Source organism: Perca fluviatilis, chromosome 14, assembly GCF_010015445.1.
Source record: "Perca fluviatilis chromosome 14, GENO_Pfluv_1.0, whole genome shotgun sequence".
In the NCBI taxonomy this organism is placed as follows: Eukaryota; Metazoa; Chordata; class Actinopteri; order Perciformes; family Percidae; genus Perca; species Perca fluviatilis.
Window position 1 is genome coordinate 18,936,995 of NC_053125.1, and position 17,004 is coordinate 18,953,998.

Below are 17,004 nucleotides of genomic sequence, written 5' to 3' on the forward strand. Positions count from 1 at the left end.
GAGATCTACAGCTGAGCTGGGAGACTCTGTCCATAGGACAACAATCAGTCGTATACTGCACAAATCTGGCCTTTATGGAAAGAGTGGCAAGAAGAAAGCCATTTCTTAAAGATATCCATAAAAGTGTCGTTTAAAGTTTGCCAAAAGCCACCTGGGAGACACACCAAACATGTGGAAGAAGGTGCTGTGGTCAGATGAAACCAAAATCGAACGTTTTGGCAACAATGCAAAACGTTATGTTTGGCGTAAAAGCAACACAGCTCATCACCCTGAACACACCATCCCCACTGTCAAACATGGTGGTGGCAGCATCATGGTTTGGGCCTGCTTTTCTTCAGCAGGGACAGGGAAGATGGTTAAAATTGATGGGAAGATGGATGGAGCCAAATACAGGACCATTCTGGAAGAAAACCTGATGGAGTCTGCAAAAGACCTGAGACTGGGACGGAGATTTGTCTTCCAACAAGACAATGATCCAAAACATAAAGCAAAATCTACAATGGAATGGTTCACAAATAAACATATCCAGGTGTTAGAATGGCCAAGTCAAAGTCCAGACCTGAATCCAATCGAGAATCTGTGGAAAGAACGGAAAACTGCTGTTCACAAACGCTCTCCATCCAACCTCACTGAGCTCGAGCTGTTTTGCAAGGAGGAATGGGCAAAAAATCGTCGTCTCGGTGTGCAAAACTGATAGAGACATACCCCAAGCGACTTACAGCTGTAATCGCAGCAAAAGGTGGCGCTACAAAGTATTAACTTAAGGGGGCTGAATAATTTTGCACGCCCACTTTTTCAGTTTTTTATTTGTTAAAAAAGTTTGAAATAGCCAATGAATTTCGTTCCACTTCATAATTGGGACCCACTTGTTGTTGATTCTTCACAAAAAATTACAGTTTTATATCTTTATGTTTGAGGCCTGAAATGTGGCAAAAGGTCGAAAAGTTCAAGGGGGCCGAATACTTTCGCAAGGCACTGTATGTGATCGTGCTGTGTTCCCCAGGTCTCAGTTGCTACAATGAGTTTTTTTTTTTTTTTTTGCCCCCCCTGGCTCGAATGTCAAACTCCGCCTATGCTTGCAAGCAATAATACATTTGAACAAACTATCACGGAACAACCTGTCTCTGTTTGAAACTTCTTTATTGCCCAGTCTGTTGACAGAAATCTTCCACCACATATCATGACTTCGCGTAAACATACACACAACTTTCTAAAGCCAAGTGGCGTGTTATCTATACGCATTTTGAGCTATCCGCGTGTATGTCTACACCGTATACAGCTGAAGGCAGTCTGCAACGTGACCGTGAATTTTTTCAGGATAAGTGGGTGCTCTAACTGCCAGAGAGCAACATTTCACAATCATGTTATTTCCCCCACTGCTATGAGATAACATTGAGAAGATCATGTTCAGCCAAAACAAATGTATTCCAACATCCATTCAAGCCAATCAAAACACAGTCAATGGACAACATATGTTTTCTGAGACTAGTTTAATTATATTCCTGTACGTTTCTGTTATGGAAAAACTCAAGAGCAGCTTAACTCTGGATGCGTGTAGAAAGTTCGGGAGACTTGCACAGAAAAAGGTCATGGAATCTTGATTGAGGAGACTTTCAAACAGTACAGTTTGTGTGTAGGAAGTATTTATGTGTATTTAACTTCATTCCCATGACCTTGGCTGGATGGGAGTGCTTGAGACAGCACTGTCTTATCATTTAGGAGACACAGAGTTTAATTACTACTCTGCTTGAGACAGGTTATGAGCTACTGCTGTTACGTTGGTAGTATTCAACCTTATGCACAAAGCCAAATAATGTATTTGAAAAAAGTAATCTAGTAGTAAACACAAATGTGCTTTGACCTTTGGTCATCCGTCTCATTATTTCAGTCACGTCTGTTTAAATAAACAAGGAATCAGATGACACAGAAATTAGTGAACAAGCCATATAAAGATTTACCCGGGGTCATGAGATAAATCCACTGTTCTTTGGAAAACATGACTGCATAACTGAAGTTCATTCTCCAGCTGCAACCCTGTCTCTCTTCTTTCAGGCCGTAACAGTTAGGCTAACCAAAACTCTACAACCAAAAATGGACATCAGGCAGAAATGTTCTAGCAAATAAATCTGAAAAATCTTTAAAAGTGCAACAACACTGCATTACAGTGAAACATACAGTAGATATCTAACAATATACAACAGTTCAAGTACAATGACCCAAACAAAAGCTATCCGCTACACGCACTGGCTTATTCATTAACAAGCAGCTTTCAGAAACTATGGTCGGCAACATCTTTCAAAAATAACAGAAAAAAAACAGGGAACAGCTCTGTAATTCTTTTATCCTTTGCCTTCAGGTCAATATTTTTAAGTTGGATGGATGATGCATTTTATCTCTGCTGGCAGACTTACAGACCTACACACAATTTTCTCAGTTTTTAGTTGCAAAACTAAAACCAAAACCAAAATTGTGCAAACGTGGAAATGCCAAATATATTGTGTGTCATATCATTCAATGTAAAAACTAAGACACATTTGCATTAAGATTTTATGTACAAAAACAGATTAGACTATTAGTGTTACTGAACTCAACAAAAAAATCCTGAGAAAGTGTAAAAATACAAAAGTTCCACTGTTTTATTAAAAAGTCAGATGAGAACTTTTAAACATTTCCAGCCATAAACAATATTACAGTTGTTGGTAAAAGTAAACAATACCCAGAAATGTTAAACAACAGTGTGTTATTTCTCCTTAACCGGGCACATCACGTTGTATCAACTCCCCTCAAGTAAGTAACATGGACGCAAAAAGGGTTCTGTATAAATCATGGCAGAAAATGAATCACTATGCTAAGTTTGTGATGGAGGGACGGAAAGTGGTAGGGAAAACTCTGGTGCAACAACATAACCCTTCCCCTGGGGGAACCATGCCTGCAGGGCTTCTGTCCAGCTGCCAGTTTTGCAGAAAGTCAATAAGATGTCAAACACTATGGACAGAGAGAAAGAGAGAGAAAGAGAGAGAAAGAGAGAGAGAGAGAGAGAGACAGACAGACAAAAAAGAGAGACAGAGAGAGAGAGACAGAGAGATTCCATTAATAACAAATACAGAATAGCATCAGCTGTCCTGCAAATTAAATGCAATGTCTCACCCTGATTAACAGCCAGGATCTTTGAGTGGAAATTCTTGGCATTGTTTTTTTTCACCATGTACTCGTCTATGGGCAGCCTCGCCGTGTGGACGCTCAGTTCTCTGGCCCTTGAGAAGCTCAACTTCTGCAGGGGAGAGACGACAGTGATGTCACTGCATTAATGACAAACGCTATTGGATTTAATTTGACCTGAACAGAAAAGAAAGTTACTTATATACTGACTTAAAAAAAGAAAACCAACATTGAATCAGTCATATTAAATTAGCTGATCGAGTTGTTGCTATGAGATGTCTGTGTTGTGCAGTTATAACCCATCTGAATGTATAATACCTTCTGGATGCTTTCATCCACAAGGCCACCGAGGACGTACACCTTGTCAGCATCCACTGTTTCTAAAGCTGAAATAAATAAAAAAAGATAAAAAAAATAGTATTAAAGAAAATCAAATGGGAAAAGACTGATCCTGTTCTTAAACCTTTCTACCACCGATGTGTTGCCCTTTTGATGTGTGCCCTCCTGTTTTTGCCTCTTGTGAGTTTCTCTTAGTGTCAGCAATTGATTTTTAATCATGCAAATATATATAGCATTATGTAGCTTTGCCCTGAAAACAGTTTTTTTCGCTCAATGTACAACTTTCTTCTAATTTTCCATGTATTATTTAGCCTTCAATGAGTTTTTTAATTAACCCTCACATTATCTCTGTGTTTTACTACAGTGAGGAAAATAAGTATTTGAACACCCTGCTATTTTGCAAGTTCTCCCACTTGGAAATCATGGAGGGGTCTGAAATTGTCATCGTAGGTGCATGTCCACTGTGAGAGACATAATCTAAAAAAAAAAATCCAGAAATCACAATGTATGATTTTTTTACTATTTATTTGTATGATACAGCTGCAAATAAGGATTTGAACACCTGTCTATCAGCTAGAATTCTGACCCTCAAAGACCTGTTAGTCTGCTTTTAAAATGTCCACCTCCACTCCATTTATTATCCTAAATTAGATGCACCTGTTTGAGGTCGTTAGCTGCATAAAGACCTGTCCACCCCATACAATCAGTAAGAATCCAACTACTAACATGGCCAAGACCAAAGAGCTGTCCAAAGACACTAGAGACACAAATGTACACCTCCACAAGGCTGGAAAGGGCTACGGGGAAATTGCCAAGCAGCTTGGTGAAAAAAGGTCCACTGTTGGAGCAATCATTAGAAAATGGAAGAAGCTAAACATAACTGTCAATCTCCCTCTGACTGGGGCTCCATGCAAGATCTCACCTCGTGGGGTCTCAATGATCCTAAGAAAGGTGAGAAATCAGCCCAGGACTACACGGGAGGAGCTGGTCAATGACGTGAAAAGAGCTGGGACCACCGTTTCCAAGGTTACTGTTGGTAATACACTAAGACGTCATGGTTTGAAATCATGCATGGCACGGAAGGTTCCCCTGCTTAAACCAGCACATGTCAAGGCCCGTCTTAAGTTTGCCAATGACCATTTGGATGATCCAGAGGAGTCATGGGAGAAAGTCATGTGGTCAGATGAGACCAAAATATAACTTTTTGGTCATAATTCCACTAACCGTGTTTGGAGGAAGAAGAATGATGAGTACCATCCCAAGAACACCATCCCTACTATGGAGCATGGGGGTGGTAGCATCATGCTTTGGGGGTGTTTTTTTCTGCACATGGAACAGGGCGACTGCACTGCATTAAGGAGAGGATGACCGGGGCCATGTATTGCGAGATTTTGGGGAACAACCTCCTTCCCTCAGTCAGAGCATTGAAGATGGGTCGAGGCTGGGTCTTCCAACATGACAATGACCCGAAGCACACAGCCAGGATAACCAAGGAGTGGCTCTGTAAGAAGCATATCGAGGTTCTGGCGTGGCCTAGCCAGTCTCCAGACCTAAACCCAATAATCTTTGGAGGGAGCCAAACTCCGTGTTTCTCAGCGACAGCCCAGAAACCTGACTGATCTAGAGAAAATCTGTGTGGAGGAGTGGGCCAAAATCCCTCCTGCAGTGTGTGCAAACCTGGTGAAAAACTACAGGAAACGTTTGACCTCTGTAATTGCAAACAAAGGCTACTGTACCAAATATTAACATTGATTTTCTCAGGTGTTCAAATACTTATTTGCAGCTGTATCATACAAATAAATTATTTTTTTATTTTTTAGATTATGTCTCTCACAGTGGACATGCACCTACGATGACAATTTCAGACCCCTCCATGATTTCCAAGTGGGAGAACTTGCAAAATAGCAGGGTATTCAAATACTTATTTTCCTCACTGTATGTGTACATTTGAAAAAGGGATTGAGTAAAGTGCTAGTAGTAGTATAAATAGTAGCAGTAGTAAAAGTTGTAGTGGTATGGTCCACATGAATGTGGCCAGAATGCACCCTCTGCTGGCCGCAAAAAATAGTTAAACTAAATTTGTACTTCCATTGAGACATCATTCAAACCTTCTTCAGCATCTGGTGTGAGGTAGACAACAGTTTCTGGAGAAAAAAGGTCCAGACAGCTTTCTTCTGTTATGTCCATCTGAAATAAACGTACAAAGGGAATGAAAAATGAAAAGAATTTGGGTCTCTTGCTAAATATTCAAACTATTCCTAGCCCAGATTATGTACAATTTTATGTATTTAGTTAAAATATTTATTTCAAACACGTGTCTCCAGATTAATTACATAGCTTTTAATTTGGCAAAACAACAACTAATGATATGTCCAGCTTTATTTCCCCTTCCAGAAATATTTACCAGTGAATATCAGGATGTGAAAATGTTGTGCTGTCAGTATTTTATGTTTGTCATGGTCCTTGATGTGGTTTGATGCCTGCTGCAGATCAAATTTCCTTCAGGATAATACAATTGGAAGTTGAGTTGAACAACAATAATCACCATGTAGTTGAGGAACCCTGCGTTCATTCGTAGGCACTCTCTGTAGAGACGGCTGTCTTCTCTCAGGTCTGTCAGGAGAAGGTGAAATGGTCGAATCGCCTTCTTGTTTGAACCGTACAGTCTTCTTAACTGGCCAGCCAGTCGACTGATCTCCTGAACACACACACACATAGTTAAGGTACTGTAGGTGAACTTATGCAGACAGCTAAAGTGCTCATATTATGCTCATTTTCAGGTTCATAATTGTATTTAGAGGTTATATGAGAATAGGTTTACATGTTTTAATTTTCAAAAAACACCATATTTTTGTTGCACTGCACATTGCTGCAGCTCCTCTTTTCACCCTGTGTGTTGAGCTCTTTTAGCTACAGAGTGAGGCATCTCACTTCTGTTCCATCTTTGTTGGGAGTCGCACATGTGCAGTATCTAGGTAAGGACTACTAGCCAGTCAGAAGCAGAGTATAAGAACATGCCATGCTAGCAGCTAGGTGAGCATTATAACGTGTTACAAAGTGACGCACTTTTGTCACAGAAGTAAAGGCAATAGATCTGTTTGGAGCAGTTTGTGAACAGTGTTTTCTGTTGGAGATGGTAAGTCCCTTTGGGGTGGACTTTGGGCTTTTTCACTTTGTAAACCTATAACGTGCACAAAAAAGATATATAACACAATAAAGGAAATGGGAAAAGCCAAAAAGCATAATATGAGCACTTTAAATCAGACAGTATCTCTTTGGAAAACCATTATTTGAAATAAAACCAACTGGTTTGTACCCTCTAAACTCTCAAAAACAGGCTGTTTAAGAGTTAATGATGCTGATTTGTGGCACCTACCTTGTCAGACATGCTGTCTGTCATACTCAGGTCTACGCAGAGTTTGAGTCCTGTGGACTGAGCCTCAGCTAAACGTTCTTTTGTGATCGCTTTCATGACTCGTTTGGTAAACTGAGGATTATCTGTGCGGGAACCTGTATGACAGAATCACAGGAAAGACAGGTGTTCTGGTTATAGAAGCTCTGGAGTTAAAATGTAAATGACTTTCACCTTTAATCTTCATGCAAAAGAAAAATTAGTGTTTGATTCTCTTCGCTTGATCTGTACCTGACTCCTGCTCACGGTTAAGCTTCCTCCGCTGCTTCTCTTCTTTCCTCTTGCTTTTCTTCGCTGCCAGCTGCCTCTCCCAGTGTCGCTGCTTCCTCAACACATTTCTCTGTTCATTTAACAGATAGATCACCATTAACAGTGCAGAATAGGTCAAGACAACTACAGTATTTTAAGACCAATTACAAACATAACTGGGATACTACATGATTTTAGATGGAAACCAGGCATCTGTGTAAACTTTGGTAGGCTTTTTTAAAATCTTGTTTGAAGGGTTTTAAAAATATTTAATAAGCCCATTGGGTCACAAAAGTATCTGAAATCATGCAGAATCATGCATTTTATCAACCAAAGCCATCTAAAAACATTAATAACACCTAAACAAGAGATATAAGGATTTCAAACCTGAATAAAAAAATTAAGATTAACCTGCTTTGATATGTAACATACCATTGTCATGTGAATACTGTGGGTGTTTTAGGACTGCACACATTAGACTGCTTCAGAAATCAAATAGGATCTCAGACACTCAGATCACTTATTGCATTCAGATTTTTGATGCACCTACATGTTTTTATATTTTGTCTTGCTGTTTTCATGTTTTGCCTGATGTTTTTATACTGTGGTCCTGAGAGAAATAATGTTTCAATTAGCTTAACTTCCATGGTTTAAATTACTCTGTCACTGGAAAACCATGATGTTCATAGGTTGATGTTTTTTGTTTTTACATTTCACAGAATTGATAATTATGTAATAACAAAGGAAATAATCAATAAAATAATGATAAGTGAAGCTACTACCCTGGAAAAACATGCAAGCTTGAAGAGGTTTTAAAGTAGTAACGTTATTATTATTATTAAGCTTGAAGAGGTTTTAAAGTAGTAACGTTATTATTATTATTATTATTATTAGTAGTAGTAGTAGTAGTAGTAGTAGTAGTGTTTATTTCAAATGAAGGCCAAGTACAAAATCTACTCACTGAAAACGGTGCAGCTTCTCTCCCTGCCCTGTCTTCCACCACATCAGTCTCCACGTCTATTTGAAGCAGATCCATCACCTCTGAAACTCCATTCAGCTGCATTTCACACACATCTGAGCCTATATGTGCCATTTCAGTCAACATTTATCTAGTTTCTATTTGTGGCATTTAACAAGCCAAAAAGTCATATCTGTGTTGATATCGTAACGCTAAATGTTTTTAAAATAATAGCTTTTTTTCTTAAATACACTAAATGACACATTAAAGCAACATATTAGTGATCTAAAAGGCAGAAAGAGTGATAATATGCCTAAGAAAGGTGTCGCTTCCATGTGAGCGGCGCGTGTGAATGACGTCAGAGTAAACAAGTGGAGGGGGGCGGGGACCATAGGCGGGGACAAGACGATGAATTTTGAATTAATGATATTTTAAATGTGAATTTTGAGAAGAATAAACAATAGGGCTACATTCAGCAAGCCATGCATTGCATATTTACTATTTTGTGTAATATTTAAAATAATAGTAGTCAGGAGTTTACATTACCACTAACACGCCAGAAGAGGCCAGTATAATACCAGTATAACTCCAAATAAGTTTGAATACTATATTAATCAGATATTGAATCCTAGAGGTTAATTACTGTTCATTCCCTAATATAGCAAGGACGACGGGTTTTATTGGAAAGAAATGTTTTCTTCTGTATGAATTATTCGAAGAAATAGACATACATGGGCTACACACCTTATTATACTACTGTTACATGTGTTTAACACTACTGTTACATGTGTTTAACACTGAAATACATCAATTTTTCTAAAGAGACAGTCCGTGTTCTCAGAGAAAAGAAAATTTGCAATTTACATTTTAAATATACGATCGCTCACTTAACAAGGTTAAAAAAGTAAAAGAAGAAGAAAAAAGTGTTTTTATTTATTCTTATTGGATTTATCTATTGTCTTTTTTTCTTTCAGAAAGGACATCTACAGCACTCTGCGAACGGTATCCTGAAGATTGATATTCCTAAATCATTGCATCAAATACGAATAAAAATAGATTTCTCACTACTTAGCATACTACTTATTGCCAAGTATGTAACACTTATGAGGAATTTGCCTTGGTGTTTGTTACATTACTTTCCTATCCTGATTTATTCCACTTCCAACTGCATCTTCAACTCTTTTTAGAAATAACACCAAATAATAAACAGCCAGTTCAAACTTAGCACAGAATAAAATAAAATACAACTTAAACTTTATTTAATTAAACTTTGTAAACGTCCCCTTAATTCCTGTTCCAATTAAGCATGCACAAAGGGGAGCGATTTCTTTACGGAATGTGTTTGATGGAAACGCGGCTACTGGGACATTTTACCATTAGCCCATGGATGGTGGTGAGTAAGTTTATAATTTTATTGTATGGTAAAAAAATAAATAAAAACGTATGTAAAATGTTAAGCGTTTTGAATTTTCTTTGAAGCTGCGAATAAATGACTGAAATTTCAGTCGGCTGTTCAGTTAAATGGCGTTAGCTAGCTCAAAGTTATCCCGTTACTAGTCTGAAGGTTGTCTTATATAGACATTTATGTATATTTACACTCTTAAAACACGTATGGTGGTTAAAACTGGTTAAGGATACTAAGATTAACCTTCAGTCTGGCTCCAAAAGTGTGTCAAGGTCGTGGTGGACTGACAATGCTAACGTTAGCTAGCTAGCTAGTGCTAGAAACGCATGCTAAGTAAGCTAACGTTAGCCTTAACTTTCATAAATCGTTGTGTAATGTTACATGCGCTGCCATAGACTGTAAATAATATGTGCGCTGCAAAGTTATATCTAAGCATACAGAAAACTATACAACTTGTGCACAGTGTTCTCTCTAGGTTGACTGGATTCTCAATTAACACTTTAAAGTTTCTTCAAATATTTATCAATTATACTTTTAGAAATCCACATGCACATAGTTGCAGGGGAACACTGTTGTATGATGCTGGATGTCTAAACACAAGGGAGAAAAAAAGTCAACATTGAGGTAATGATTGTGAAATGCTAAAATCAATCTTGTGCCATCTTTTTTGGTTATTAGTGCTGGTAGAATCTAGCTATTGTTATATTTTCATCCCTTATATTTTATTTACGGTTGTGCTATGTCAATCTATTTTTTTGCTAAATAAAGTTTTAAAAAGTTTTGCAGCTACACTTACACTTACTTCATTAGTGGGTAGAGAAGAGATCTACCCTGTGGTCCAGCCAACAATACTACAACAGTGATTGTCCAATGCTTTAAATCTAAAAACTTACTTTACTGAACGTTACTTGTTACTGACTTGTACTGCAACATATTCTGTTTCTCTACTTTAACTACTGGAAGAATCCATATTGTATTGGCTTTTTATGTCACTGCTTTCAGCAAATCATTCCAAAACACCTAATCGTTTTGTTATAACAAAACTTCAAATGAGTAAGGACATTATGTTCTGTTACAAAAGAAAAGCTTCATAGCTTTAAATAATTTGTTGTGAGATAAAGTTGTAAAATATGTTCTCTGTGTTTTCTTAGACTTGAAGTTTAGTCATTAAAACGTTTTGAAACTATTTTTCAAGTGTTTCTGTCAAGTGTGCTGCTATTTGGTCATGCACAGGAACTACCTTGTAGTCTTGTTTGTGGTCGGAAGCCAAAAGAAGGTGCACACTGGGTTCTAGCTCTTCTTAACGTTAAAGTAAAATTATCATCGTCTTTTACTTTGTGACATTATTTCTATGTTAAGTAATGTTCCATAATGTTACACCAGCATTCAGCCAATGTACAAGTCTTTAGGATTGTTGAAAATGTCGGCTCTATAAACAATGGTTATGCTCTGTTGTTAGCATTTGAACCTAACACGCTGCCATGCAGCATCACAGCAACCAATGAGAGACTCGGGAGGAGGGGTATGCTACCAGACAGCATTGTGGGTATTCGTAATATATATATTTCATTGATTATTAAACATGTTATACGGGCGTTTATCCTGTGAACAGTTTGATTGTTTAGGCTGTGCTTTTTATTGACGGTAGAACGGTGTTAAAATATATTTTCGGTGGCAGATATTGTCATTATGGTACGATTAAAAATGTATAGTATGCGTTTAAAAGTTCAGTATCGTTCTAACAATTGCAGATATATGTGCATATTGTGTTTTTTTTTTATTCGGTGTCATCCATTGCTTAGCTTTTAAAATGTTCTTTGTGATGATTTTCTTAGTATAAACATCTGGCGTAGTGTTTGGATGTAAGCACCATGACAGTAAAGCCCAGGTTCGTCATACTAGTGGTAGGGCAAGCGCGTTGGTGAAGTTAAGACTATACTTTCAGGGATCATTTCTATAGTTTCTGACTTGAGAAATGTGTTTCTAAAATGTTTGGTCTCGCTAACCACGATGAAGAGTGAATGATACTCTTTCCTGAGCGCGAAGCGGGCAGAGGACTTTGATGTATTTCATGTGTTCTCTGCTTTTGATGACCGTTCACTGTCTCCTCGGGGACAATGAGGGGAAGAGTATGATCAGAGTGGTAGTGCAATGATGTTAAAAATAAAACCTACAAATGGAAGTTGTTATATACGTCCCACATAGGTTTAGTAAGAAGTTGTATAGAATGACAATTTCCACCGCTGATGACAAAATACGCTGAAGTACATGTACATGTACTCGATTACTGAAGTACATGTACCCGATTACTGTAGCCTACATATGTGATGTATTTTTTCAAATATAACTCCCTGATAGGAGTATTCTGCATTGAGGTAGTTCTGTTACTTTTGATTAGTTGAGTGCATTTGCTAATAATAAAATACGTATGTACTTTTACTCAGAAATGTAACACATGACTTTTACTTTTAATTGAGTGTTTTTAAAATTTGATATTGGCACTTTCAAATATTGTGGCACCCCATTATTTAGAATCGTATGGCAATATTCAAAAGTGGACAGTTAACAGACCACTTTAACTCTTTACTGAAAACTAAATTTTAGCATACCTACACGTTGCTTAATTTGGGATTATTGCCGAGGAAACACGTGGTGGAGTATTTCCCCAGGCTTGAATATGCTTTGTTTTCAATAAGCTTTTTGTTGGTAGCCCAGAGTAGGCGGGGTTTTAGTACTCCACCTGCCAAGAAGACCGCTGGGACAAATTCCGCTCTGCTGCCCTGGAGAAACACTCAAAACTTAAAAAAAAAAAAACGTTCACTTCTCTGTGTCAGTGACTGACATGAGAAACTGGAGGAGGATTCGTTCTGGTCTCGGATACGCACTTCAGCCTGCACCATGATGGACCGGTGGCGTTCATGCGCGGTCTGAAACTTCATACGGGACAGAGGAAAGGAATTAGTTTTGATCTTGTTGGTGCAATGACAAACTGTTTTTTTTGTAGCTTTTCTTTGAAACCTCTTGGAGTTTTGAATTGCATATTCACAAACTGGACAGTTTAAGTGAACGTAGCGTTGTTGGTCCGGCGAAAACATGCCACACACATGATGTTTAACATTTCTATAGATGGAGGTTCATTCTCTAAAAATTTAGAGGACTTCGACTCTATTCGCAGTGTTCTCCTTTACAGGTCAGTAAAGCATTTACATGATGCGTGGATGACACAATTATCTCTTTCTTTTACATACGTAATTAAAGTGTGTGTGTGTGTGTGTCGGGAAGTTTGGCACGGGAGGCGGAATTTAAAACCTCGTGCAAGTCTGTAGGAAGGTGGATAGAGGAACAACAAATTGAAAGCGCAAATCTGCATTTAATTTAAAATTCATTAGACACAGGCAAGCATTGCATTCACAATTCCACATTCGTCTGGGATCCTTTCATTGTTGTGGCAGTCAGAAGTCAGCGTACTCATTTTACCCCTCATAACAAATCTTATTTTATATCACCTCATGTATTTATTTCCATTGATTTAAATTTAATTACATGGAATTTACTGTGAGCGGGTGTGTGGTGTTGTCTATGTGGTTTCTGCATTATTTAACGTGCTGCCAAGTAAACTGGCACACGGTCGCCCGTGCCAGACGGCAAAGAAACACACAAGAAAGCGTCTGCGTTGTCAGGGGAAACTGCACCGTCCGCCAATCAGATTGCGCGCATTCGCCGCTCGCATCACGTGACAACACCTCGTCGACGCTTCCAACATGGCGAGCGAAAATCACTGTTCGTTTTTCTAAAAGTTGAGCTTTTAAAGACGCTTTTCGCGATTGAGTGGGAAATAAAACGTCTTCCAGACAAATGGCCTCCGCAAACGTCCGCAAGTGTACCGAAAAAAGTCTTTGTCGCGGTCAAACGGAAGAAGATGATGCCGAGCAAGAGCACGATAGTGACTGTGAATCCACATCATCGAGTTTCAACAGCTCCGACTACTCTAAGTAAGAAAATAATTTGACTCCGTGAATACAAACAAACACATGAGACCCCGTGAAGCTGCTTAAGATGTATGAGATGAGTCTGGTTTAACAAGCTATAGTATACACAGAACAAGATACAGTACAACATGACACTTTAACAGTCGTTTTGATGGTTTACAATGCAGATATAAAACCTAGGCTGTGGTTATGTGGCTGTTGTGAAGCATTTATTTACATCATTTATTTATATCATCTAAAAATAGTTGTTTTGTGAATAAAAGTACTTGTAAATGTTAGGCAATGGCCAGCTTTGCCAAAGAGGGAGTGTCATCCCATCCACACAGTTTCCATCCCTCCTCCTTTGTGCTTTTCATAGCTTTTAGGGAGTGTTTTCAATTTGGGAGGTAAGCCTTCATAAGTAATTGTATGCTTCTTGTCATCCTCTGTAAATTTATGGATATCACATTAAAGCTGCCTACCACAGGTTTCTTCAAAGAAGGTTTAAAAGGAGAGAAACCAAAAGGAAAAAAATAACTAGTTTTTTATTCTCACACTTTTGGTCAAGCATGTGATTACGCTTTTTACATATAGTAGTTTTTAGTTTCGATTTTTTAATTTCTTCATTACAATACACATGGGCAATAACTGATAAAATTAAATTAAAAAACAACAGTAGCCTAAATACTGACACTGCATGGATAATATTGAATCTCTTTCAAGACAGAAGTAATTAAGAAATGTGGATATAATGGCAAGCGAGGAGGAGCATTTATTGTACATTTCACTCAAGAAAAAACAGCCAAATACATTTTTGAAGTAGTGACTCTTAACTTCAGTATGGCTTTTTGGAACAGAAAAAGACAACATGTAAACTATTACAGTATGAGGATAACCAAAATCTAAAAAATGAAATCTAGTCCTGTATCATCATATCGATTATATTAGTATGTCTCGAGTCCCTATTAATGGAACCCTCTCTTACCAGTTTCCTACAACTCTGCCTTTGATGCTATGTGTTTTTCAATGCTCTGTTTGATTTCTTTCAGTGACTTGGAACCAGAATGGCTGGATGACATCCAGAAGAATGGCGAGCTTTTCTACCTTGAGTTGAGTGAGGGCGAAGAAGAGGCTGCATTGGCCCACGCCGCCAACCAAGGTGTGGCCACTAATCATGTTCGCTTTAGCGAAAAGGAGGCAGAGGTCATCACGGAGGAAAACAAGAAGCAGCGATGCAGTTCATGGACGAAAGGTGAGCCCCCATTAAAAAGACTAGCCAGGATCCTCAGGAGAAAACGCCGGCCATCTCAGCGCAGAGTAGGAGGGAAGGATGGGGGTAAAGACAACTCGACTTTATCATCACCTCCAGCATCCATCTTGAAGAACCAGCCAGGTCAAAGGCAGGGTGTGATGGTTCAGCAGCAGCAACTGAAGGAAGTGTGTGTCTACCTCAACCCTAAACGTCTTGGAGGTTCATCAACACCTCTCTCTGACAGTGGAGGCCTGCTGGAAGCGCTGCTGGGGGTGGTGCATCGCCCCTCCTGGAGCAGAGGACAGGCAGACTCTGCAGGGGTCAGACAGGAGGAAAGACTGACTGTTCATGGATTAATACCCAATAGCCCGGCCATCAAATGTGGCCAAATCTTAATTGGTAAGACCATAATTCCAACAGTTAGCTGTTGTTAACTATACAAAACTACAAAATATAATCATCTTAAATACCTTCGCGGTATTTTCTATACAGTTTTGAAAAGGCCAATGAAGATAGTCCTCTAATACTACATCAGTTAAACAAAAAAAATGTACTTTTTGTGACTGACGTTATGCAGAAGGCACTCTCTCCATCCTCAACAGATCCAACTGCTTTCAGGACAGGGAAAACACAGCTATGCAGCTGTTCTGATTTCATGTCATGAACCAGCACTGACTTATTTATTTCCACACCACACTGATGCACTGCGAAAGCATGCGCTACAATTATTACAACACAGTCTTAATCAGATTTCTTGAGATAAAGAGCCCAAAGCTTAAATAATGAGCGTCATGTACAACACCTAATCAAGTCAGCAGGTGGTAGCCTAACCGGCTATTAACTAACTAACTATGATTTTTAAAGGTAACTGGAAAGAATTGTTTTTATTCTGAAGGAAGAACTAGCCTTGTTATTCATCATGTTGTCTAAACTCTTTCAGTGTGGCAAATCCATAGTTAAAACTACAGAGTGATACAAATCATTATCATAGTTTCAGTTTTTAGCTCTGCGTTGTAAAACCACAAGGGTCTTGTTAAAAATGTGTGTAGGAAGTTTAATAGCTACTTCTCATTGCCATCTTTTAGCAGCAAGTATATTCGGTCCGAGTGAAACTTTCAGCACATTTTCGTAGAGTGAATGTAACTCTATATTCAGGTCTGGTCCTGAAGAAATGGTAATCAGTCTGTTTGAAAGCTCGGCTCCTCTGAAGGGATTTTCTTCTATCGGGGCTAATGATCGGACAGCTTTTACTAGCAGACAGAGGAACGCCAGTCGTGCCTCAGCACAAATGACTACCCACATGAGTTACTGTTTAGAGAAGCTTTTTATGCAGCCAGCTACTTGCTTAAACATTTAGCCTGGTTAAATACCTGAAATAGCTCTGTTACAGAGATGGTGGTCAGCTGCCCTGCACACAAGCAGGTGAAGCACTTTATTGGCCTTTTACTGGGTCATCCAAGTGCATAGGTCAGAAGCAAATCACAATAATACAATCAATAAAATTATTCTAAGTAATGTTCTTACTGTCCATATAAGCCAAGTCAATATTTAATTGCTGACCAACACTTTTCTGAGGGAAAGGGAGAAGATTGCACCAAAAAATGAAGGCACACTGCACACTTTATTACAGTACTAAAGTTGATTGAATTTTGGTGGAATTCATTCCCTTCATGTGGACTCATTATGCTCAGCTGTGCATCAAGAGAATCTTCTGTTCATCTCAGGTTTTTTAATTCTAATGTATTTCTTGGCCCCATTTGTGTGAAAACCCCAGTTTAATGCGGGAATGTAAGCTGATTGAACATAAACTAATAGCATTATTTATTAGCATAACTTATTACTGATAAATGTTACTTTTCTGTTATGTTCAGGTGATGTGCTTGTCGCAGTGGACGATGTGGACGTGGCCTCGGAAAACATTGAGAGGGTTCTGTCCTGCATCCCAGGGCCAACACAGGTCAGTGTGTGTAAATCTGCTGAATAAAGGCTCAGTAACGACAATTTGTTTTTTGTTTTTTATCGATATTGATAGCAACCAATTTTTATTAGTCCCTTTTGAGGCCCACAGTGTGAGTGTTTGGGTTTTTCCTGGCTTGTCACAAACTGCAAACTTGGAGAGTAAATATAGACATTAAATTACTTTGAAATGCATAGATTCTTCTAAGCTGCTAAAATGTGAATGGAAAGCAGAAGTCAGCTCAGTTTAACATTAGAAAAACCTCAATTACTGAGAAATGATCCTTTGATCGGTAGCTAAAAAAT

At 38.5% G+C, this 17,004-nt stretch overlaps 2 protein-coding genes and 1 non-coding gene across 5 annotated transcripts in view; 2 read left to right on the forward strand and 1 right to left on the reverse strand.

Moving 5' to 3' along the window:
* Positions 1 to 1,123: 1,123 nt before the first annotated feature.
* trmt10b (tRNA methyltransferase 10B) lies at positions 1,124 to 8,458 on the reverse strand. Its single transcript, XM_039823440.1, has 8 exons — positions 8,121 to 8,458; positions 7,142 to 7,250; positions 6,875 to 7,008; positions 6,044 to 6,196; positions 5,607 to 5,685; positions 3,478 to 3,545; positions 3,148 to 3,271; positions 1,124 to 2,985 (listed from the first exon to the last, which is right to left on the reverse strand). Exons 1-8 carry the CDS (start codon positions 8,262 to 8,264, stop codon positions 2,849 to 2,851), a joined length of 948 nt encoding a protein of 315 aa, XP_039679374.1. The 5' UTR covers positions 8,265 to 8,458; the 3' UTR covers positions 1,124 to 2,848.
* Positions 8,459 to 11,451: 2,993 nt separating this feature from the next.
* Positions 11,452 to 11,667, forward strand: LOC120573738. Its single transcript, XR_005641778.1, has one exon. It is a non-coding gene; the product is annotated as a small nucleolar RNA U3 (small nucleolar RNA).
* A 608-nt stretch (positions 11,668 to 12,275) lies between these two features.
* Positions 12,276 to 17,004, forward strand: part of intu (inturned planar cell polarity protein) — a 35,484-nt gene continuing 30,755 nt past the window's right edge. For 2 of the 3 annotated variants that reach the window (XM_039822009.1, XM_039822011.1), the window contains exons 1-3: positions 13,256 to 13,514; positions 14,540 to 15,141; positions 16,614 to 16,699. In XM_039822009.1, the coding sequence (XP_039677943.1) occupies positions 13,378 to 13,514; positions 14,540 to 15,141; positions 16,614 to 16,699 (825 nt within the window). In that variant the 5' untranslated portion in view covers positions 13,256 to 13,377. Of the gene's footprint in view, positions 12,713 to 13,255; positions 13,515 to 14,539; positions 15,142 to 16,613; positions 16,700 to 17,004 lie in introns of those variants that run through there. The other variant, XM_039822010.1, reaches the window with a different exon arrangement.

Bases quoted from the DNA above. Each gene is read 5' to 3' on its own strand.
- trmt10b (XM_039823440.1), bottom strand. From the start codon at position 8,264: ATGTTGACTGAAATGGCACATATAGGCTCAGATGTGTGTGAAATGCAG. The intron at 5,686-6,043 runs GTGATTATTGTT...CGTTTATTTCAG, and splicing joins CAGGGTTCCTCAACTACATG to ATGGACATAACAGAAGAAAG. The intron at 3,546-5,606 runs GTTTGAATGATG...TATTTATTTCAG, and splicing joins CACACCAGATGCTGAAGAAG to CTTTAGAAACAGTGGATGCT.